This window comes from Mobula birostris, chromosome 7 (genome assembly GCF_030028105.1).
Source record: "Mobula birostris isolate sMobBir1 chromosome 7, sMobBir1.hap1, whole genome shotgun sequence".
Taxonomy (NCBI): Eukaryota; Metazoa; Chordata; class Chondrichthyes; order Myliobatiformes; family Myliobatidae; genus Mobula; species Mobula birostris.
This window is the reverse complement of record NC_092376.1, coordinates 64,957,865-64,982,128: the sequence shown is the minus strand read 5'-3', so window position 1 is coordinate 64,982,128 and position 24,264 is coordinate 64,957,865. Positions and strand designations below refer to the sequence as shown.

At 37.7% G+C, this 24,264-nt stretch overlaps 1 protein-coding gene across 6 annotated transcripts in view; it reads left to right on the top strand.

Annotated features, from left to right (window-relative positions):
* dlg2 (discs, large homolog 2 (Drosophila)) overlaps positions 1–24,264 on the top strand; it is an 823,880-nt gene that overhangs the window by 600,037 nt on the left and 199,579 nt on the right. For all 6 annotated transcript variants that reach the window (XM_072263309.1, XM_072263307.1, XM_072263311.1 and 3 more), the window contains one exon: positions 22,825–22,939. In XM_072263309.1, the coding sequence (XP_072119410.1) occupies positions 22,825–22,939 (115 nt within the window). The remainder of the gene's footprint in view (positions 1–22,824; positions 22,940–24,264) is intronic.

The window sequence follows — 24,264 nt, the reverse complement described above, 5'->3', positions numbered from 1 at the left end:
GTCAAGCTTTAAATCTGCTCTCTGATTTACTGAATAGGATGAAAATAGGGTGTCAAATCAGAAACAACCAAATTGATTATACTTTGACACACCTTCTATACATGGACGATTTGAAATTATATTCTCCTTCGTCAGTAAAGCTGAGGCAATTAATTCAAATAGTAGAATGATTTTCTAAAGACAAACATGAACTTTAGCATTGATAATTGCACATAATTAAACTTAAATAAAGGTGCAATAGAGCTAGTAGAATATAAAACAGAGCTGCAGGATACAATACAGCTGATGGACGAATATGAAATATATAGGTATCTGGAATATCAACATGCAAAGTAAATAGATCATAGTGTGATAAAGGGAAAACTTTTGACAGAATTTATTTTAAGGCTTAAGAAAATCTGCCAAACAGAGCTCAATAGTAAAAATATAACAAAGGCAATAAACACTTTCACTATACCCATAATAATGTATTCTTTTGGCCTAATATCTTGCTCTGAAACTGATCTGGAAAATTTAGAAAGAGATAGTAATATCCTGATAGTAATATCTACAACTGGTATCATCCCAAAGTCACTACACAATAGCATTAAACTATTAGGCCTACACAGTAATATTTCTGTAAATCTTATGAAAGCCACAGTACAAAACACCACTAGAATAGTCCGAAAGTCCCTAGCAATTGAGAAATGAACATGCTCATACCTCAGGTTTTACCAGCTTGAGCTGAGAATAAAAAATTAAAATACAACAACAATAAATAAACAAACAAGCAAGCAAGCAAGCAATAAATATTGAGAACATGAGTGGTGGAGTCCTTAAAAGTTAGTCCATGGATTGTGGAATCAGTTCATCGTTGGCATGAGTGAGGTTTTCCTCTCTGGTTCAAGAGCCTGATGGTTGAGGGTAACAACTGTTCCAGAACCTGTTGGTGTGTGACTCTTGTTCCTCATTCCTAATGGCAGCAGAGTGATGGACTGGATGGTGGGGTCCTTGATGTTGAATACTGCCCTCCTGCAACAGCGCTTCTTAAAAATGTGCTAAATGGTGGGGAGGACTTTACCTGTGATGGACTGAGCCATTTCCACTACTTCTTGTAGGCCTTTCTCTTCAAGGGCATTGGTATTCCTATACCAGGCCATGACGCAACCACCACACATCTATACAAGTTTGTCAAAGTTTTAGATGACATGCTGAATCTTCACAAACTTAGAAAGTAGAGGTACTGCAGTAACTTTTTGGAATAGCACTTATGTACTGGACCCAGGACAAATCCTCTGAAACAATAACGTTGAAGAGTTTAAAGTTGACCCTCTCCACCTCTGATCCTTTGATGAGGACCTACTCATGGACTTCCAGTTTCCTCCTCCTGTAATCAATAATTAACCCTTTGGTTCTGCTGATATTGAGTGAGAATCTGCTGATTTGTTGCCACCTTTGATTCGTCCAGCAACATTTGTGTCATCAGAAAACTTAAATCTGGCATTGGAGCTGTACTTAACCTCACAGTCATAAGTATAAAGTGAGTTGAGCATGGAGCCAGGCACACAGCCATGTAGTGCTCTTGTAGTGATAGTGGTTGTGGAGAAAACGTTACCAATCCAAACTGACTGGTTTGCAAGTGAGGAAATTGAGGATCCAGTTGCACAAGGAAGTATTGAGGCTATGGTCTTGGAGCTCATTGATTGGTTTTGATTGGATGATTGTGTTGATTGCAGAGTTGTAGTCAATGAAGAATATCTAATGTATGTATTTTCACTGTTCATACGTTCCAGAGTTAAGGAAAGTATTGTGCAATATACTGCAAATAATACACATTAAAAATTTGAAATAAGATTGAAACCACATTGGCATTTATAGCAGTATTAGTAGTAACAAAACATGGCTGAGTATTTAACTATAGCAATTAATTAGTCATTTTATCTAACCCACTAATAGCCTCCTGGGCATCCTCTTTTGACAAGCAAGAAGCTTCCAATTTAATTTTGCTGAAATGGGAATTGCATTGACTCCTTCAAAACTAAATTCATTTTAATTTTTCACATCTGTATTTTGTTGGAGGCACAGAGAATGAGATTAAATACACCTGTGGTTCTGTGCATCATCAAAATAATATTAAAGTATAATTCAGCTGCACAAGTAAAATTAAATATTGTACCAGTCATTTGATTTTCTATTTGAGTCTGTCATTGTTTATTATTGGCATCTAGATTGTTTACTTTTTAAATCTAGTTTACCATTTCTGTAAAGAAAGAACAGTTACTGCACAAGAACACATTATTATGAATCCTGGAAATCTGAAAAAAACAGCAAATATTGGAATATAGAAGGTCAGGAAGGCCTACTAATGTGTAGTATTTCATATCAATGTGCTTTCATCAGCATGCCATTAATGTTTAGGTTTAAATGTCGAATAGCCTTTGCTATGGAAAGTGAATAGAAGATATGTGAAGTGCATATGTGTCAATACAATATTAAAATGAAACTAATTGTGCCACTCCAGTGGTTTCAGAATCAGAAAGTGCTCTTTATTAGATAACTGATTCTGGTTTCCATGACAAAATGTTTTTCTTCCTGTAGAAAATACAGCTTATATTTGGAAAGCTTTTTGAAGCCTTGATGCTATTTATTGTGTAATTCATAAGCTATGTATTACCATGGTCATACAGATGCTGTTGTCATTATTGCTACATGATTGAAGTAGAGTCAAGGATTTATTTTAATAGCACGATCAAGATGAGTACTGTGTAATCATCTGAGAATGACTGAAAGTGTGAGTGATAGAATTTTGGGTTTCTGATATCAATGTTGCATGTGAATACCCTATTCATTCTTTGACTTAAAATTACAATATGATATTTATTATTCGAAAATATCTGAGCATTTAAGCAGAAATTTCGAGAACCTGTAATCAATTTCTGCACATGGCTGAAACGCCTCTGGAAAATTAGTGCATGCTAAAGAACAGAATATTTCAGGGCATATACAACCAAAGTTCTCCTGAAAACACAGGTAATTTCATGTTTATATAAGGCAGTAGCTAGATTTAACCCCAGAATTTATTGTACTGTGCTGGTTTTCTTTCATCTACTTCAAGTCCATTTATACAAATTAAGTGACAATAATGCAGAGCTGAAATTATGGGAGTCTGATCATTTTCCATAAGGTAGAACATGTTTGCTACAGTAAGGTAAGCACTTGTGGCAAATACAGAATTTTTATTCATGTAGATCTGTGAGTAACTGTAACAGGCAGATGACACTCATTTAGAAAATGTAAGGAGAAAGAATTTATGACAATATGTTTAATTGTTCATGAGAATCAAGCAACATTAAGAAAAACAAAATAACAGCAATTTGACGACCACCATTCCTATTTTAATGGATGTTTTTGGATAAGGTGTACGCAAGGATTCTGAAATCAATTGACGTCCCTTTTAGAAACAGGGAAATGCTTATTTGTCCGTTTGTATATTTCTGCGCAATAATTGTGATAAGCAAACTTATATGTCTATAAAGCTAATTTGTAATGGTAAGTTGTGGTGTTTTGACTTTCTAAAATAATCTTTTGGTTATAGGTTTAAGTAAAATAATCAACAGTTCTAATTAAAGTAGTAAAAATGGGATTATTGCACCAGCTTTAGATAATTCGAGCACTTGAAAAAATGTATTTGTAAGTAGTTTGATTATATTGATATATATTGAATTATATTGCATTGATATATATTATTGCATTCTTTGTACTCGCCTGTTCATAGCAAATATACTTTGCAAATGCATTTCTATGTGATTTACAATTACTTATGATACCCTATTGATTGGATAATCTGTTCACATGTTTACTTTGGCAAATGTAACCAATTTTCAATGCTTATATACATGCAAGCAAAACAAATTACAGTGCAATGCCAGAGGAAGACAGCCTGTATATGAACACAAATTAGTTTGTTTGTAAGCTTACATTGATTTTGACTTTGCATACGTTAGCAATTTTATATTGCTGATTTATTTCTAGTATGCATAGATGACTAATGGCAAAATAATTGAGCTTGTAATAGAAAATGCATTTCATTAGATTATAGGGCATAGAAAAGGAATGAGAGCTAGAGCAGAATAAAGAATGCCAAAAAGAGGTAATTAGTTAAGATCAGTTAACTTTTGCCATTTGTTTTATTTGTACAACTAAAATATGCTGGTATTATCTTAATGGTAAGATTTCTCCCTTAATTCAATACCCTTTAATAGCATTTCAAATACTGAATCCAAATTTGTCTACTTTTGGAAAATTCAGAATTGATTTACCTAAAATCCGAAACTTAATTTGGATTTTCAGGCAATACTTGACCCTTTCTAAGTTTTGCACTAGCAATGCAACATTTCCTGGATCTCTGTCCCATTTTTATAAAACATTCAATATCACTGATTCTAGAAGTTAATTGGGAATGATTGTTGCTTAACAATTTCATTTTAATTCTTGTAGCATTATTCTACCTTTGGTCAGGAAATATAATGATGACATAGCTAATTTATGTGTTTCTATAGTAGCTATGAGTGGATAGTCAAAGCCACCCATTTTTCTACTATCAGTAACTATATTTACACAAACCTTTTTTTGAACAGTATATTATCACCTTCCTTCCTGTATCATCCAGACCATTCCCTGAACACACACTCCATTACCTACCACACCTCCCTCCCCCCTTCTCCTTCCATCAACATCTCTGGCCAGCAAAGCTTACAGCATTCACCTTTTGAGTTGAGTCAATTAGTACAGAATCCCTTCCATATTTTATGCCAAGACAATTGTTAGTGTATAAAATCTCTTATAGTTATAAAAATAATATTAGTAATGAAGATGTATATAATGGAGAGCACTGTAAAATCTCAGGCCTATTATAAAGAATGAGCTAACAGCAATTTGTTTTTTTTATTATTTATGGTGGTAATGGGAAAATGACATCCTGTACAAAAAATGTGGTTTCCAAGGTGATGTGAATCAGAAGTTAGCTGGAGCTGTGAGTGGAAATATCTTGCTTATGTAGGATTAGTGAAGACTTCAGCTGGAAAGATAGGGAAAACTGCTGATAAGCATGTGTATTCAGAATAATTCTGTAGAACTACAAAATACTATAAAAATACTCAATTTGTAATGTAAATATTTTTTTTATTATTACGTCTCTAACCATCTAGGCATTTGGCTGTTGTAGTTGTTCTATGGCAGTGGCACAAAATAGATGAGAGCAAATCATCATCTCACTTACACCTCCTCCTGATCTTATTTTCCTTTAATCACACAAACAGGGATGAACAGGACCAAGAAGGGATATAAGCCTAGACACAAGAAAATCTGCAGGTGCTGGAAATCCAAAGCAACACACAAAAGTCTGAAGGAATTCAGCAGGCCAGGCAGCACCTAAGGAAAAGAGTAAACTGTCGATGTTTCAGGCCGTGATCTTTTATCAGGACTCAGGAATGCCTGATGAAGGGTCCTCATGAAGGGATGCTGCCTGGCCTGCTGAGTTAACTGCAGCATTTTGTAGGGATATAAGCATAATTATTTAAGCAGAAAGGTTTTAATGATCTCTGTAATGGACCAGAATGCAAAATAGGTCAATGTGAGAATGATGATTCACTGTGCTTTAAGATTGATTGCATGATTTGAAGTGTACAGAGAGTGCAGGATAGGAGCTTGATCTGAAGAGCATTGGGATAGTCAGATTTCGGTTTCCTAAGAATATTGATCAGAATTTGACATTGAATGGCAGAAGCAGCTTTAGAGATAATTAGAACTAGACAATTAAGTATGAAAAAGAGTATATTAAGTATACAAAAGAGTACATAAAGTTAGCAGCTCAGCTCAGGACTGAGTCAGGCACTCAAGATTGTAAACAATTTGGTTCAGCCAGGTACAATGATGGAGAGGGAGATAACATGAGCAACAAGGAAATCATAGGAGCTGAAGACAAAAGGGCAAGAATAAGCTCTGATATTGGTGACAGTTCTGTAGGAAACCACTGCTTGTCTTCCCTCCAATGTTTAGTGAGTCATTGACTTCTATGTCTGGGCACTGCAATACAGAATTCGGAAATGCACTGGATGCTTTTGCTCTGCCACTTTCACTCACATTGAGTCCATTCCCCACCTAAAAAAAAGGGACCCATTCTTCTGAGTGGCATTGTCGAGCTCCATTATAAAGGTAAATTTGGATTAAGACTCCTATTTTTCTATATTTCACTTTATATTTACATTTCTAATTAGTTTATAGTAATTAGTGTTAAATAAGTTTATTAATTTTATGGTTTTGAATCATTTTATAAATTATTCAATTTCACTAAAACTTTTTTGAAATGTCGCTGAGTATAAGAAATATTTAAAATCACTGAAGCAATGGTGAGTTGTCATAGACCATTCCAGGAGTTCCAGTTCTCAGGTTCTACCACCTGAATCCTGGTTGTCACTCACAACTTACTGCACCTTATACAGCAGGTCAAATACATAAATAGAACAATGGTCGTATGGACAAAGGTTTGTCATTTTAATTGGGCTCTTTGTATGTTTGGCAGATCCTGTAGCATTTTATAACCTGTATATTTCCTGTAGAGTTCCAGGAAAAGTAAACATGGGTTTGAGATTGACAAATACATCCAAATTCTTTGTTGGGGAAGGGGTAATTGAAAACGAGCTGCTCATTTACAAGGATGGCAGAGGAGAATGTACGGACAGTCTGTGAAAGAGGACAGCGATGACAATTATTTTCACTAGTTCAGTAGAGAGAGACAGATTATGACGGAATCAGATGTACATAGGATGTATTCAGGGAGTTGCGAAGGACAGTTGAGCAGTACGTAGTTGAGTGGAAATTGCATTAAATTCTCGTAGAAAAGAGGAGAGGGTATAATTTGAGCAGGAAATTAGACAAGGGGAATTAGACAAGGGTTGATTGTAATGGGGAGGAGACAGTAGCTCACTTCTTTGTGGATTGTGGGTTTGCAAAGAGGGTGTGGAGAAAGATAAAAGGGCCTGTGTCATGGTTCATCATGGAAGGAGAAGGGACAAAAACCAGAAGATGTTAGAAGTTTTCTCAGGAGAGAGAAACAGAGTTAACAGCTCAGGTTGATGAATTTTTTTGACTTCCAGAAGATCAAGGTTTTAGTCTACTACTCTAATGACAGACTATTCTCAAGAGCAATAGTTCATCAACTACACTTGGTACAGTGTGAAAAAGGATAAAGCTGAATGTATTAGAATCAGGCAGCTCTATCTTTGAGGGCATTTGAAGTGATCCAAGTTTGGTTAGTGATCACTGGTAACATTATTGATGGGTTTTGACTGCAGGCCATCTGACTGGGAAATACAATTAAACAGACAGTGTACAAGACTGGTATTTATTATTCCAGGATACTTAACTTTTCAAAGAGATAAAATGTAAAAAGAGGTGGCAAAACTCTGATGTTAAAAATGGTATAAAGGAAAAAGAGAGGAAGGATATTGGTCCAGAACCCCAAAATTAAGAAGTAAAATAAGTTAAAGCAGAGCTAAAGAACAGGATACAAACAAGGTGGGAATTTTATATAAGCCTCCAAACAATCATGGCAATATAGGACAGTATAAATCAAAACATTTAAGGTTTAGGAAGTAAGTTCAATATCATATAGGACTTTGATATACATAAAATATGTGCAGATTTATATTGAACAGCAATAGAGTAGAGGACAAATTAATGAAATATATAACAGAGCGTTTTATAGGTTATTAGAGTGAGGGAACAGGCTACTTTAAATCTAGTTAAAACTGGGCGTTAGTTGATATTCTGATACTTACTGGGTCTTTAGGGAGTATAGATCATAATATGACAGGTTTTATATTAAAGAGGGCATGTGGCCAAGTAGTTAAGGCATTGGACTAGCGACCTGAAGGTCGTGAGTTCGAGCCCTAGCTGAGGCAACGTGTTGTGTCCCTGAGCAAGGCACTTAATCACACATTGCTCTGTGACAACACTGGTGCCAAGCTGTATGGGTCCTAATGCCCTTCCCTTGGACAACATTGGTGTCGTAGAGAGGGGAGACTTGCAGCATGGGCAACTGCTGGTCTTCCATATAACCTTGCCCAGGCCTGCGCCCTGGAGAGTGAAGACTTTCCAGGCGCAGATCCATGGTCTCGCAAGACTAACGGATGCCTTAATTAAATTTATATTAAAAAAATAAAGTGATTTTGTTCAATCTAAGATCATGGTGTGAAATTTGAATAAATCAAATTCTGAAGGCAAAAGGTGTGAATCCACTACAGTGGATTGGGAAATTGCATTACAGGAAATGACAGGAAACAAGCAATGGCTAAAGAATTTATACAAAGTTTGCAAATAATTTATTACCCTTAAAGAGGGAGCAGACTAGAAAGTGGCCCATTTGTGGCTGTTAAGAGTAGTTGAAGGTAGCATTAGATCAGAAGAGATTTATATACTGTTGCAAACAATGTGATATACTTCGAATATTTCCATATTCAATAAAGGAAAAGAGGACAAGGACATTGATAAGAAAATGGAAAGTTGAAAATAAATGTAGGCTAGCCAGAAACATAAAAGCTATGCTACAAGAGATTCCATGGATACAAAAAAAGTAAAATAAAATATTTATATTAACTGTTGGTCTCTTACAGACTGAAGGAGAAATTATATTGGAGAATAAGGATATGGAAGACAAATATTTTATGTCTGAATTCATGGCAGAAGACCAGAAACTTCCTGGAATTAATGGAGCACTACAAGTTAATAGTGGATGAGGACTTAAAAGAAATTAACATCAGTAAATAGTTAGTATTTTAGACTATTTAATGGAACTGAAAATTGATAATTTGCATAGACCTAATGACCTGGAGATTTGAAGGAGCTGCTATGATAATTGTTAGATTAGTTGTTATCTTCCAAATTATCATAGAGTTCAGAATGGTTTCCACAGAGTGGGAGATAGAAAGTGGTACCACAGATTAGCTGGACTGACACCAATTATATGGTAAATGCAGGAAACTCTTCTTAAAAAGCTGGCAACAGGGTATCAAGAAAATAATAATAGTATTGGCAACCAACATGGATTTTTAAAAAGAAAAAATGTTTGACAAATCTTTTTAAGGTTTTTGAGGTTGAAACCAACATAATAGGTTGGATGGAAGAAACTTTCATGCTGGATTTGGACTTTCTCAAGTACTTCAGTCAGATGCACCACGGTAGCGCAGTGGTTAGCAGGACGCAATTACAACTCGGGGCGTCGGAGTTCGGAGTTCATTCTGTCACCCTTTGTATGTCCTCCCCGTGGAATGTGTGAGTTTTCTATGGATCCTTCCGTTTCCTTCCGTAGTCAAAAGACGTACTGGGCAGCTAATTGGTCATTGGAAATTATCCCATGGTTAGGTTAGGGTTAAATCAGGGTTGGTAGGGGTTGCGGGAAGAGCCTATTCAGCCCTGTATTTCTAAGCAAAATCAATAAATAGATGCTACACATACAATTACTAAGCAAAAATAGTGCCTGTTTACCAGTGTACATTGATATTTGCTTAATAGATAGAAGACAAAAATAGGAATAAGTGGGTCAGATTGGGTTTGAAAGGTAGTGCACACAAAGTTCATGGGGCACCAGCTATTCATAGTTTGGATAAGAGATCAAAAAGCTGACAATACAAAATAAGTGACAATGTGTGCTGTGAGTGTGAAGACAATACAGAAAGGCTTCATCTTCAGTGAATAACAGAAATATGGCAAATATGGCATTGTGGGCATCACTGAGACGTGGCTAAAAGAAAATCATAGCTGGGAGCTTAACATTCAAGGATACACATTTTATGAAAGGACAGGTAGGTAGGCAGAGGGGGTGAGGTAGTTTTGTTGGTAAAAAATGAAATCAAATCCTTATAAAGAGGTGACATAGGATCAGAAGATGTAGAATCTTTGTGAGTAGAGGTAAGAAACTGCAAGGGTAAAAAGACCGTAATGGGAGTTATATGCAGGCCAGGATGTGGGGTACAAATTACAATGGGTGATAGAAAAGATGTGTAAAAAAGTAATTATACAATAGTCATGCAGGATTCCAATATATAGGTTGATAGTGAAAATCAAGTTGGTGTTGGATCCCAAGAGAAGGAATTTTAGATTGCCTACAAGGGCCTTCCTGAAGATAAATCCAAGGAAGGCGACCGGCCCAGATGGCATCCCGGGATGAGTTCTCCGGGCCTGTGCAAGTGAGCTAGCTGGAGTGTTTGCTCCCTCGTGTTTTAAGAAGGCAACGATAATCCCAGTGCCGAAGAAGAGCAAGGTGGCATGCCTGAATGATTATTGACCTGTGGCTCTGACATCAATTGCTATGAAGTGTTTCGAGAGATTGGTTATGGCACACATCAACCACAGCCTACCGGTCAAACTCGATGCTTTGCAATTCGCCTACCGGAGCAACAGGTCAATGGCAGATTCCATCTCTCTGGCCCTGCATTCCTCCTTAGAACACCTGGAGAATAAAGACGCATACGTAAGGCTCCTTTTCATTGACTACAGCTCTGCCTTTAACACCATCATTCCAAATAAACTGATTCCTAAGCTCCGGAACCTGGGCCTTAGCACTCAGATCTGCAGCTGGATCTTCAACTTCCTCACAGACAGGACTCAGGCTGTAAAAATAGGGGACAAGCTCTCCTCTACAATCACTCTGAGCACCGGTGCCCCACAAGGCTGTGTACTCAGCTCCCTGCTGTACTCACTGTACACCCGTGATTGTGTAGCCAAGTTTCCATCAAACTCAATATATAAGTTTGCTGATGACACAACAATTGTAGGCCGTATCTCGAGTAATGATGAGTTTGAGTACAGAGAGGAAATTAAGAACCTGCTGGCATGGTGCGAAGACAATAACCTATCCTTCAACGTCAGCAAGACAAAGGAATTGGTTGTTAACTTCAGAAGGAGTAGCGGATCGCACGACCCAATTTACGTCAGTGGTGCGCAAGTGGAACAGATCAAAAGCTTTAAGTTCCTCAGGGTCAATATCACAAATGACCTGACTTGGTCCAACCAAGCAGAGTTCACTGCCAAGAAGGCCCACCAGCGCCTTTACTTCCTGAGAAAACTAAAGAAATTTGGCTTGTCCCCTAAAACTCTCACTAATTTTTATAGATGCACCGTAGAAAGCATTCTTCTAGGGTGCATCACAACCTGGTGTGGAAATTGTCCCGTCCAAGACCGAAAGAAGCTGCAGAAGATCATGGACACGGCGCAGCACATCACACAAACCAATCTTCCATCCATGGACTCACTTTACACCACACATTGTCGGAGCAGTGCTGCCAGGATAATCAAGGACACGACCCACCCAGCCAACAGACTTTTTGTCCCTCTTCCCTCTGGGAGAAGGTTCAGGAGCTTGAAGACTCATATGGCCAGATTTGGGAACAGCTTTTTTCCAACAGTGATAAGGCTGCTGAACGGATCCTGACCCGGATCTGGGCCGTACTCTCCAAATACCCAGACCTGCCTCTCAGTTTTTTTGTACTACCTTACTTCCCATTTTTCTATTTTCTATTTATGATTTATAATTTAAATTTTTAATATTTACTAATTTTTACTATTTTAATATTTTTAATATTTAATATTTGTAATCCAGGGAGTGTGAAGCATAGAATCAAATATCACTGTGATGGTTGTACGTTCTAGCACCAATTGTTTGGCGACAATAAAGTATAAAGTATAAAGATAGCTCTTTACAGCAGCTTGTGGTTGAGCCCACTAGGGGAAAGGGTATTCTAGATTGAGTGTTGTGTAATGAACCAGGTTTGATTAGGGGGCTTAAGGTAAAGGGGGCAGTGATTATAATATGACAGAGTTTACGCTGCAGTTTGAGAGAGGGAAAATAAAGTCAGATGTACCAGTATTACGGTGGAGTTATAGAGGCATGAGACAACACCTGCCCAAAGTTGATTGGAAGGGGACACTAGCAGATATGATGACAGGGCAGCAATGGCTGGAGTTTCTGGGAGAAATTTGGAAGGTGCAGGATAAATACATCCCAAAGTAGAAGAAGTATTCTAAAGGCAGGATGATACAGCCACGGCTGACAAGGGAAATCAAAGCCAGCATAAAAGCAAAAGAGAGGGCATATAATAGAGCAAAGATTAGTAGGAAATTAGAGAATTGGGAAGCTTTTAAAATTCCACAGAAAGTAACTAAAAAAGCTATAAGGAGAGCAAAATTAAATATGCAGGCAGGCTAGGTAGTAATTTGAAAAAGGATACCAGAAGTTTTTTCAGATATATAAAGAGTAAAAAAAGAGGTGAGAATGGATATTGGACCACTGGAAAATGGCGTTGGGCCGGTAATAATTGGAGACAAAGAAATGGCAGATGAACAGAATAGGGCAAATGCATTGTTAGTATTCATGTTGGGATTGCTGGAATATAAGAGCAAGGAAGTGATGTTGAGGCTTTATAAGGCTTTGGTCAGACTTCAGTTGGAGCATTTATTTAAGAAGGGATATGTTGGCATTGGGGATGATCCAGAGGAGGTTCATGAGCAAATTTCCCTGTATTTTTTTTACAGCTCTAAAGAGGAAGTTTTTTCATGGCCTGAAAACTGTGCAGCACTTTAAACCTTTTTTTTTTGTAATATGCATACTATGAAAAGTCCAGCAGTGCGGCCGCAAAGGCTACGTGCACAGGAGCATTTCGGTTACAGTGCAACCATGCACCTGTGCAGCTTAGGGGGAACAGTATTTATGAGAATTATTCTAGGAATGAAAGGGTTATAAAAAATAAGGGGGGATCGAATATTGAAAGGCCCAGATAGAGTGGATGTGGAGAGGATGTTTCCTATAGTGGGTGAGTCTAGGATCAGAGTGCACTGCCTTAGAATAGAAGGATGTCCTTTGTAGAACAGAGTTGAGGAAGGATTTCTTTAGCCAGAGGGAAGGGGATCTGTAGAGTTCATAGCCACAGATGGCTGTGGGGGCCAAGTCATTAAGTATATTTAAATCTAAGTTGATAGGTTCTTCATTAGTCAGAGTGTCAAAGGTTACAGGGAGAAGGCAGGAGAATGGGGTTGAGAGGAATAATAATTCAGCTAAGATGGAATGGCGGAACAGACTCTGTGGGGCAAATGGCCTAATCATGCCACTATGTCTTATGGCCTTATGGCTTTAACTATTCTAAAGGAAGGATGCAACAACCATGGCTAACAAGGGAGGCCAAAGACAACATTAAATCAAACGAGAAGGTGTATAATATAGCAAAAATTATTGGGAAACTAGAGGATTGGGAAGCTTTTAAAAAGTGACAGAAGGCAACTAAAAAGCAATAACGAGAGAAAAGATGAAATATGGAGGTACCCTAGAAATTAATATAAAAGAGGATACCAAAAGTCTTTATTTGCATATATAGTGTAAAAGTGTGGAAAATTACATTGGAGCAGTAGTAATGGGGAATAAAGAAATGATGGATGAACTTTCTAAGTATTTTTCATCAGGATTTACAGGGAAAGACACCAGCAGTATGCTAGAAGTTTAAGTGTCAGGGTGCAGAAATGAGTGTAGTTGCTATTATGAAGGAGAAGGTGCTTGGTTCACTGAAAGGTCTGAAGATAGATGAGGCATGTGGACCAGATGACTACACCCAGGTTTCTGAAAGAAGTAGCTGAAGAAATTGTGGATTTGTTAGCAGTAATCTTCAAAGAATCACTAGATCCTGAAATGGTTCCAGAGGACTGGAAATTTGAAAATGTCACTCCTCTCTTTAAGAAGGGAGAGGCACAAGACAAGATATTATAGGTCATCTGGCCTGACTTAAGTGATTCGTAAGATTTTTGCATCTATTATTAAGGATGAGGTTTCAGGGTACTTGAAAGCAAATGATATAATAGGCCAAATTCAACGTGGTTTCCTCACGGAGAAATCTTGCCTAACAAATCCGTTGGAATTCATTGAGGAAATAACAGGCAGGATAGATGAAGGAGAGTCAGTGGATATTGTTTACTTAGATTTTCAGAAGGCCTTTGACAAGGTACAGCACATGAGGCTGCAAATCAAGATAAGAGCCTATGGTATTATAGGAAAGATACTAGCATGGATAGAACGCAAACACGAGGAAATCTGCAGATGCTGGAATTTCAAGCAACACACATCAAAGTTGCTGGTGAACACAGCAGGCCAGTCAGCATCTCTAGGAAGAGGTACAGTCGGTGTTTTGGGTCGAGACCCTTCATCAGGACGGACGAAGGGTCTCGGCCCGAAACGACAACTGTACCTCTTCCTAGAGATGATGACCGGCCTGCTGTGTTCACCAGCAACTTTGATGTGTGTAACATGGATAGAAGATTGTCTGACTGGCAAGGTGCAAAGAGTGGTAATAAAGGGGCATTTTCTAGTTAGCTGCCGATGACAAGTGGTGTTCTGCAGAAGTTGGTGTTGGGATCACATCTTTCCATATTACATGTCAATGATTTTAGAATGATGGAGTTGATGGCTTTGTGGCCAAGTTTACAGATGGTACAAAAATAGGTGCAGGGGGAGGTAGTGTTGAGGAAGCAGGGAATCTGCAGAAGGGCTTAGAGAAATTTAGGAGAATGGACAAGGAAGTGACAAATGGAATACAGTGTAAGGAAGTGTATGGTCATGTACTTCGGTAGAAGGAATAAAGGCATAGACTATTTTCTAAACGAGGAGCAAATTTAGAAAACAGAGGTGCAAATGTACTTGGAAGTCCTCGTGCAGGATCCCTTAAGCGTTAACTTGCAGGTTAAGTTGGTGGCAAGGAAGGCAAATGCAACATTGACATTCATTTTGAGAGGATTAGAATATAAAAGCAAAGAGTAATTCTGAGTATTTAAAAGGCATTGGTCAGGCCGAACTTGGAGTATTGTGAGCTGTTTTGGACCCCTTATCTAAGAAATCATCTGCTGGTTTTGGAGAGGGTCCAGAGAAGGTTCACGAGAATGATTCAGGGAGTGTAAAGGTAAATGTGTGGGGTGTGTTTCATTGCTTGAGGAGTTCAGAAGAATCTCATTGAAAACTACTGAATATTGAAAGGCCTAGATAAATTAGACGTGGAGAAGATGTTCTCTATAATAGGGGAGTCTAGAACCAGAGGGCACAGCTTCAGAGTAGAAGGACATCCCTTTAGAATAGAGATAAGGAGGAATTTGTTTTGCCAGAGGATGATGAATTTGTGGAATACATTACCACAGGCAGCTTGGAGGCCAAGCCATTGGTTATATTTAAAGCGGAGGTTGATAGGTTCTTGATCAATAAGGGCATCAATGTTTATTAAGAGAGAATGGGGTTGAGAGGGATAATAATGGCAGAGCATACATGATGGACTGAGTGGCCAAATTCTGCTCTCATGTCTTATGGTCATATATGCCAACAGGCCTTGGGGACTTATCCACCTCAATGCTTTTCAGAATTAACAACTACATCCTCCTGAATCTCAAAACGTCCCAGCATATTATTATGCCCCACTCTGTTTTCACTATCCTTCAATTTTATCTCCTCTGTAAATACCAACACAAAGTTCTCATTTTGTACCTGTGACATCTGATTTGACACCAAGCATAAATTCCCTCCTTTATCACTAAGTGGACCTACCCTCTCCTTAGTTTCTTTCTTATGTAAGTATAAACCTCTTTTCACAATGTACCAGAATGAACTAATGGAGAACATTTTGAATGGCATTTCAAAATTACACTGATAGTGCCTCAGCAAATAGTGACACTTTAAACAATCAGAGACAGGTTTATTATCACTGTCTTAAATGATAGGAAATTTGTTTTCTTGTGGCAGCGGTACAGTGCAAAGACACAATGCTACTATAAATTACAAAATAATTAAATAGTGCAAAAAAAAGAATAACAAGATAGTGTTCATGATTCATGGATCTTTGAGAAATCTGATGACAGACTGTGGGTCTTCAAGCTCCCTTATGTTAGTGGTGAAAAGTGGCATGCCCAGATGGTGAGGGTCCTTAGTGATGGATGCCACCTTCTTGAGATACCACATCTTGAAAATGTCCTTGATAGCGGGGACAGTTGTGTATATGATGCAACTGGCTGAGTCTACAAGGCTCTGCAGCCTTGTGCAATCCTGTGCGTTGGAGCCTCCATACCAGGCAATGATGCAATAGTCAGAATGTTCTCTGCTGTACATCGATAGAAGTTTGCAAGGATCTTCGGCGGACATACAAGAGGTACTTATATACTTTATACTTCATGTGATGCTAACATACTTCGACAAGTATGCTTTTCCACCCTTCATCTGAGGGTCCTGTCCACACGTTGATGATGATATTCCTAATCGATGCAAGGCTGTCAGAGATTTTCCTGTCTGGTACAGCACAAGTTTGGTGTAGATGGATCACCTGTCCCAGAACATACTTGATTTGTTTGAAGAAGGCCTTGTACAAGGATCCATCCGCAGGGACCCCCATCATCCAGGTCATGCTCTCTTCTCGCTGTTACCATCGGGAAGAAGGTACAGGAGCCTCAGGACCTGCACAACCAGGTTCAGGAACAGTTATTAGCCCTCACCGTCAGGCTCTTGAACCAGAGGGAATAACTTTACTGAACTTCACTTGCCCCATCACTGAACTGTTCCTACTGAACTGGATTCACTTTCAAGGAATCCTCATCTCATGTTCTCAATATGTATTGCTTTTTTATTACTATTATTTCTTCTCTTTTTCTCTTTTTTTTGTAATCGCACAGTTTGCTGATTTTTTTTTGCACATTGGTTGTTGTTTGCCCGTTGAGTGAGGTCTTTCTTTGATTTTACTGTTTTTCTTGTACTTACTATGATGGCCTGAAAGAAAATGAATTTCAAACTGTATAAAGTGATGTATATGTACTTTGATGATAAATTTACTTTGAACTTAGTAATTCGCATTCAACAGCAATGAGGGTCTCCAGTTCCTGATGTCTTCCTGCTCTCTCTTCTTGTAAATGAGGCCAATAATATTCTTTTTCATTGATTCTGATAGGCTGCCAGCCAGCAGCTCAGTGTTGTGGGCTCTGTGGCACTCAGCTGTCCATTTTGCTGAGCAAATACAACGCAACCGGTAAATTGTCACACCTGTTAGTTTTATTCACTTCAACTAAACAGAATCTGGCAGCTCTTCCACAGTTAGTGGTTGGTCCAGACTCTTCTACTTGCTGTTATCAAAGACCTCCATGTAAGAGTTCCAAGAAGCAATGAAGTCTGTGGCCTTTCTATCATCCAGGCCAGCATAGAAGGATTTGCTGATCTTCAGCATGCCTGTATATCAGGATGTTACTGAGCCAATCTCTTCTTTAACTCTGCAGATCACAGAGTTTGTTGGAATAATCCTGAGCACATCTCATACTGCTTCACGGAACAGACTCTGGATTGGAAGACAATCTTGGAGGATTCTGAGGCACTGGCAAGGCTTGCGTGCTTTTCAACTCTTGGAGCTCCACCCTCACATTCAACTCCTCAACTGCAGAACGAGAAGTTTCTATTCAATTCAATTCAAGTTTAATTTTCATTCAACCATACATGATTACCCATGAATACAGCCAAAAAAAACAGCATTACTCCAGAGCCAAAGTACAAAGCACAGTACCAATAGTCATAAAGCACAAATAAGATATCAGGGAAATACAGTCACACAAAAAAATATAGTCCAAGACACTGAGTCCATAAATGGTACAGAAATCTGCAGTCAAACACAATACTTATTGTCGGAACACTGGGGATAACACTGACTTCAGCTTGTATGCTGTGCCACACTGACTCCAATGCCTTTATCCTGGGTGGCTATAAACAGTTGAGTCCTGGTTCTCACTACAGTCGATGCCACGCAGCTCCCCTACTGTCTGCTCCTGCTGTCCACCAATAAATCAGTGAATTGGACTTGGAGCATTCCACATTAACAATGTCCAACAGGGTCTTGCAATCATAAGAAAATGACTGGGGCCATCACTCGCTATTAGACTGCACTCTGCCTGCATGCTCCGACTCCTCCAATGCCGATGCAGGCAGTAGCACGATTCACACTGAGTCCAGCTCCTCAGTTTCTCCGCCAATGAGCAACTCGCTGATGGGGTAGATCTACAGTTCTTTAAGTTCTTAATGTCAAGCAAGGTCTTGCAATTATATAAAAACACATTTAAAAAAGATGAAAACACCTTTGGTTAACCCCGTAGAAGCTGCTACAATCAAACATGCTGCCATCTTACCGGAATTTTTTTCTGGAGTTAACACAATTCCCTCTGACTCTCTATTACTTTCTGAATCCTTTGAAGATAAACAATCTTTTGATGTTCTCGTTGGTTGCTTTCTACCAGTGCAAGCAAACGTAGAACATCTTGCAGGAATTGCAGAAAAGAACATGATGGATTCAGTGATTAATTTCCTGTGTTCACTGTCAAAACCATCAAATCTGATCACTGAGATCTCACTTGGCTGGCAGTGAGTGTGCCCTCCCTGTCAGATCCTTCATACACCAGCAATGATACCTCACTCCCAGCACATGCTCCCCCTGATTTGGTTGTGATGAGGATGAGGTGATTGCTGACCTCACTGCGCTCTGCAGATTTGCAAACAAGATGTACAAAAGGATACAAGGACCCTTATTGAGGTTCATCTCAAGCAGTTGCATTGCAGAGAGATTGCTGATCCAATGATACATATCTGGACAAGCCTCAAGTGTCTCTAGACAATGATCAACTCAGTGAAAGACGAACTTCTGTCTGCTTGAAACTTATTGGTCTTCTGGTACAACAGTATGTTTCTAGGGAATACTGCCATCCGGCACATACTGGGGTTCTGGAGAATGTGCTGAGGGATGCACGGAAGCTTAGTACAGCTGATGCAAAGGCTTTGTGGAGGAATGCTGTCTAAGGTCCTGTCACCACTGCACACTGAATGGCTGGAACATGTGGAAGAGCCTCTCAAACGCTTGCAGTGTGTATTGTTGAAAGAAGCAACAAGAGTGCCAATGGGCTTTGTGTAGAGAGTATACTAACAGTACAAAGGTATACTGGTAGATTTGATAATACTCTGAATGTATAGACTGGATGACAATATGAATGCAAAGAAAGCCATGCAGCTTTTTTGTATTTCTTGTATGTATTTTTATGCATAAAGTCTATTTGTGAAATTGTAAAAAAAAAATCACACATTGCATAATTTCTAGTATAAAGTGTGTGAATGAAAATCACAGAGTAATTGTACCAGGATATGCTTTTATAGTCCCCACCTGTGCCATGCTATGTTAGTGGGTGTTATTTTGGCTTATTGGGTTTTTAGCTCATTCAGTTATACTGTAGGTCAATTTTTTATTGATATATTAAGGGTAAAATGGTTATTGCCACTTACGGATATTGGAATTATTTCTACAAATTATTGCTCCTCAATACTTTCAAATCTGTTTGTAAAATAGAAATTAGAAGTATTGGTCGCATTTCCCCTCTTTTAGTGTTGATGTATGATGATATTTGGTTCTGATGTGAGAACAGCTGTCCAGCACTTAAATGATAGTCACGTGCAATTGAACTTAAAATTACAGGATCAATAAGCAGTGAAGATATAAAATTGAGTTTTGTGTTAATAATGACTGTCCCACTGTAAACAGAACTAAAATATCACTAACTTTTCCTTCAGTTAGTCCTGACGAAGGGTCTCGGCCTGAAATGTCGACTGTACCTCTTCCTAGAGATGTTGCCTGGCCTGCTGCGTTCACCAGCAACTTTGATGTGTGTTGCTTGAATTTCCAGCATCTGCAGAATTCCTGTTGTTTGCGTTTTAAAATAGATTTGGTTTAATTACGCTAAGTGTAGCATTTTTCTGACATTTTACAAAGACCACAATATATCTGAGGTAAAATTTCTTTAGAAATAGTTGTTCTGAGTAACATTAATCCAATACTCAAATCTGATATTTAGTTTATTCATTATTCATTAGTTTTCAGAAAATAAATGTGTTCTCCAAGGAAATAATAATTGATTTAGTTCAAAGTTAAAAGTTAATTTATTATCAAAGTACATACATGTCACCATATACAACCCTGCGATTCATTTTCTTGTGGGCATACTCAGTAAATCCAGGAACCATAACAGAATCAGTGAAAGACCACACCCAGCAGGATGTACAATGTGTGAAAGACAACAAACTGCAAATACAAACTTAAGTAAAAATGTAAGTAATGTTTTAGGAACATTTTACCAGTATAAAATTAGCTCATGAAACTTATCTATTTGACAGAGAAAGATTTCAATTGCTTGCTGGATTCTAGATCCTTACAATTGCACGAATTTTGAAAGTCTGCGGGGTATTTTATTGGTTGTATTTGCCAAACCCAGTCCTGTTCACAATCAAACTTTCCAGCAGGGGTCACTGGATAATGAGGAACAGCAGGAGACAGACTGATGTTTTTCTTTCCTGTGCCAGTACATTGTAATTAATTATAATGCCCTCATTGTCAATCTGGCTACTAATAACAATTAAGTATACGATCTGAGGAGTGAACTTGAAGTTGCACCATTCCGTTTCTTCTATTACTGTACCTGTTCTATTTCCTTAAAAATTGTCCTCTAATTTAACTCAATTTCCCCAGATTATTTTACTACTTCCAGACACCGTGAGAGTAGCAAATTAGGGGACTAATTAAAATAAAATTTCTTTTCTTCTTTCTTGAAAAGGTACCAATGAAGTTAGTAAAATAATCCATAACTGTTTCAGAAAACTGCACGTTATATCACTGCTTTGATGTTGATAATTGTTTCCTTTTTATTTTATCTGTATTTCGGAAGACTTCCTTTAAAATATTGTGGCAATTCTTTCTTAATTTGAACTTGAATTTTGTGTAAAATAAATCCAAAGAATGAAAATTTTCTATCACTGTGTATGTTGGCAGCAGCTCCAAATAATAAAGGCATTTTGAAAAACATTGTATTATAATTCACTTTTTCAGTCTTATAGCAGTAAAAAAAATAAACTTACGCATTTCCAAGTCATAGGTGCGCTTCGGATACACACAGTATAAAATAATACCTACTGTTGTTTTCTTTTGTACATGTTTTTAAAATGTCCTTATTCATTCTTCTTCCGACCTCAGAATCTTAGAAACCTGTAAACAAATGAATTAAAATGGAACATGCTAACTACCAGGTAGAGTGGGGGGAATAGAGGGGGGTAGCAGTGGAAATACAGAGTTAAATATATGAAAAAAATAATTAATAAAACTTGTTCTCTTGAATAAAGATTTGCAAAAAGCCCTCTGGTGAACATAATGGAGAAAATTGAATCTAATAATGATTACCATCTGCAGTAAAAAGCTGCTGTCAGCATTTAAAGACATTTGTTGTTTGATGATATGAGGTATTAAACCATTCCATCATGTGCCATCATAGACTGCAGTGATAGGATGAGTTGAAATAACAGAAAACACAACTTGGTCAAATGACTCTGGGTTTGACTGCACATTTTTAATGGGTCATTCCTTCTTGAGCTCTACTGCTGCTGCCGTGACAGGATAGCCCTGATTCCTTGTTATTCCTAGGAAGATTTGAACACAATTGGAAAGGTACTGTTGTTTTCAGGTGGGATTTTGATTTTTTTAAAGAGATACCTATGGAATAATAACATAATGCTGATTTTAGGCGCTAGTTTAAAATATTTCTACTGAGATTAACTGAATGGATGTTTATAGAAATCTATTTCAATGCATTTGGTTTCCCTGGTGATTTCTCTCAGTTGGCTGTCGAGGTTATCCTGCTGTGGAAAATGTGTATATGGTTTGCAATGTAATTTGGTATTTGTGATTTGAAGGACTTATTGTTATTTGTTCCTGCTTTCCTAACTCTTTCCTTGATAAGTGATTGTATTATAATTATATTTAGAAAAAGAAACATAGACCTTTGAAGATCCCTTTGGTGGATCAAACATTGAAATGAAATAACACAATGAATGCTGTTTACTCTTTAAGTGCAAAGAGCTGTGCGATCATATTTGTTAAGACAGAATTTTCATGTGTAATGTTGAATCACTCTGATACAGATTGCAGGGATTGTGCAGGCAGATATATATAACTATCAGCAGATATACTGGGTTCTGACTGTCTTGTTTATTCCCTATATCCTGACAATATACAAAGTTATTTTACAACATAATAGCTAGGAATCAATATTTCTGAAAGTAATCATCGGCCCCTGCGTATATTTAATTTGCATTGTGATTAATAATTCTACTTTAATTATTGGTATAAAAATTGTGTGGTAATAAATCACTTTAAATGCCAATGAGAACATATATATCAGTAGTAAACCTCTTTAAATTGTTTATAATATTTTGCACTCTAAATACTATACAACCTTTTCTGTGTCTAAAAGCATCTTCCACAGACCTGCAGAATTGTAATGTAAAATGCCTAACGATGTTTTAGAAGAAGCCTAATATATAATCCTGAATGCAACCACTAATATATTGAAAAGATGTCGCTGGTTGATAAAGTCACTTAACTTTGCAACTGCAACCTCTCTATTGTAGATCTATATGAATCTGTTAACATTAAGACCACATGAATTAAAACTGGCTTTATAGATTTCTCTGGAAATGCATTGTTTAATCAAAAGGTGAAATTCATGAATTCCCGGGAACAGTTTGAACTGCATTGTTTCCTGTTGTGGATGGCCTTGTGCATTATGGGGGGGAGGGGTAATGATGGGAAGCAGTGGAAATATGTGTTGTTATTTTATAGCCAATAAACCCAATATTGAATGAGCTATAGAAAAATAAAATCTGAAATATTTTTATTTGTTTTTTTTTATCCTTACTCCATCTTGCCTATTAAGAATACAGCCGGTTTGAGGCAAAAATCCATGACTTGCGGGAACAGATGCTAAATCACAGTATGAGTTCAGGGTCTGGCTCCCTAAGAACCAACCAGAAACGCTCACTATATGTAAGGTAAGGTCATTACTTTATCATTTATTCAATTAGGTGCTGCTTATTCCAGTGCATTAAGTATATTGTATATATTTATACTTAAACGGAAATTGGATTATAATTGAAAATTGGCACTGTGTCAACATAGACCGAGCCGCACATACTTAATACAGCCAAAATTAGAACCATGAACTTGGCATGCCACATAGACTAATCAGCTGTGAGCTTGGGCATCAGTCATAGCCCAGCCTATATTTGGAAGGTGGCCAAGATCCTCAGCTAAGTTAGGGGTGTCAGTAAGAACAATTTGGGGTGAAACAAGCAGTGAGCAGCAGCAATCATTGAATGTAATGAAAAGCCTGCCTAAACTCCATAATAAAACATGTAAGTGTAGTTCAAACTTACGTTCCATCAATATCTCTTAATTTTCACTTCTGTCTAGTGAGGACCTAAAGCAATTGACAGCAGTGTACATGTTGTAGGAGCATACGTAAGTAAGGTACATGCCTGTACGTATGCATCACTTGCATAGAAGAAGTGCACTAATATGATATTTCCTATTGAAAACTTAAACGCCCATTTTGCATGTGGGAAATTAGGTATTATAATCCCAATCCTATGCCAATCTGTTATAAAGAAGAATTTCAATCATGCTTAGACAGTGATTGGCAAACCATATATAAGATTACTATTTTGATTGATGAAACAGCGACCCTTTTATGCGATTTGGGGCTAGATAGTCACCTTTGGTTCTTCACCATAGAATGTGTAGTGATAATAAAAATCTTTGCCTTCATTACTACATCTAACATGGCTCTAACTGCCAGCTCAACCAAAAGTCCAAAGTTTATGTCAGTGAATTTTTATGGCAAATTATTAGAGAAGCATATAAGCATATGCAAAGTTGAAAACAATGTTAATCACTAAATCTTAGCACCTTTACATTCAGTGAAATATTTGTATATATGCAGATTTTCTATAATTAGTTCCACCACTGGGTGAGAGGTGCCATAGATCCTCTTGTTACTCATTTCTTTCTGTTGGCTGTGAATTCTGTTAAGTATAATCAGCCTGCACTTCTTGGCAGGTTTGAATGTGCAATGTATCCTTCAGTTCAAAATCTGTGCTTTATGAAAAACAAACCTTTGTCTAAGCTGTTGAAGGGAGAACAAATTACAGAAGTGCTGTTTGTCTCTTCCTTCATGGTGTTTTTGCATATCTGGTCTTCTACCTTTGTGTGAAAATTAATTAGTCATTTTCGAATATGAATTTGTGTGGTCCATAGAATAATAATAGCCATGTAATGAAAGAATATCACACATATCAATAAATGCATAGTACAATGA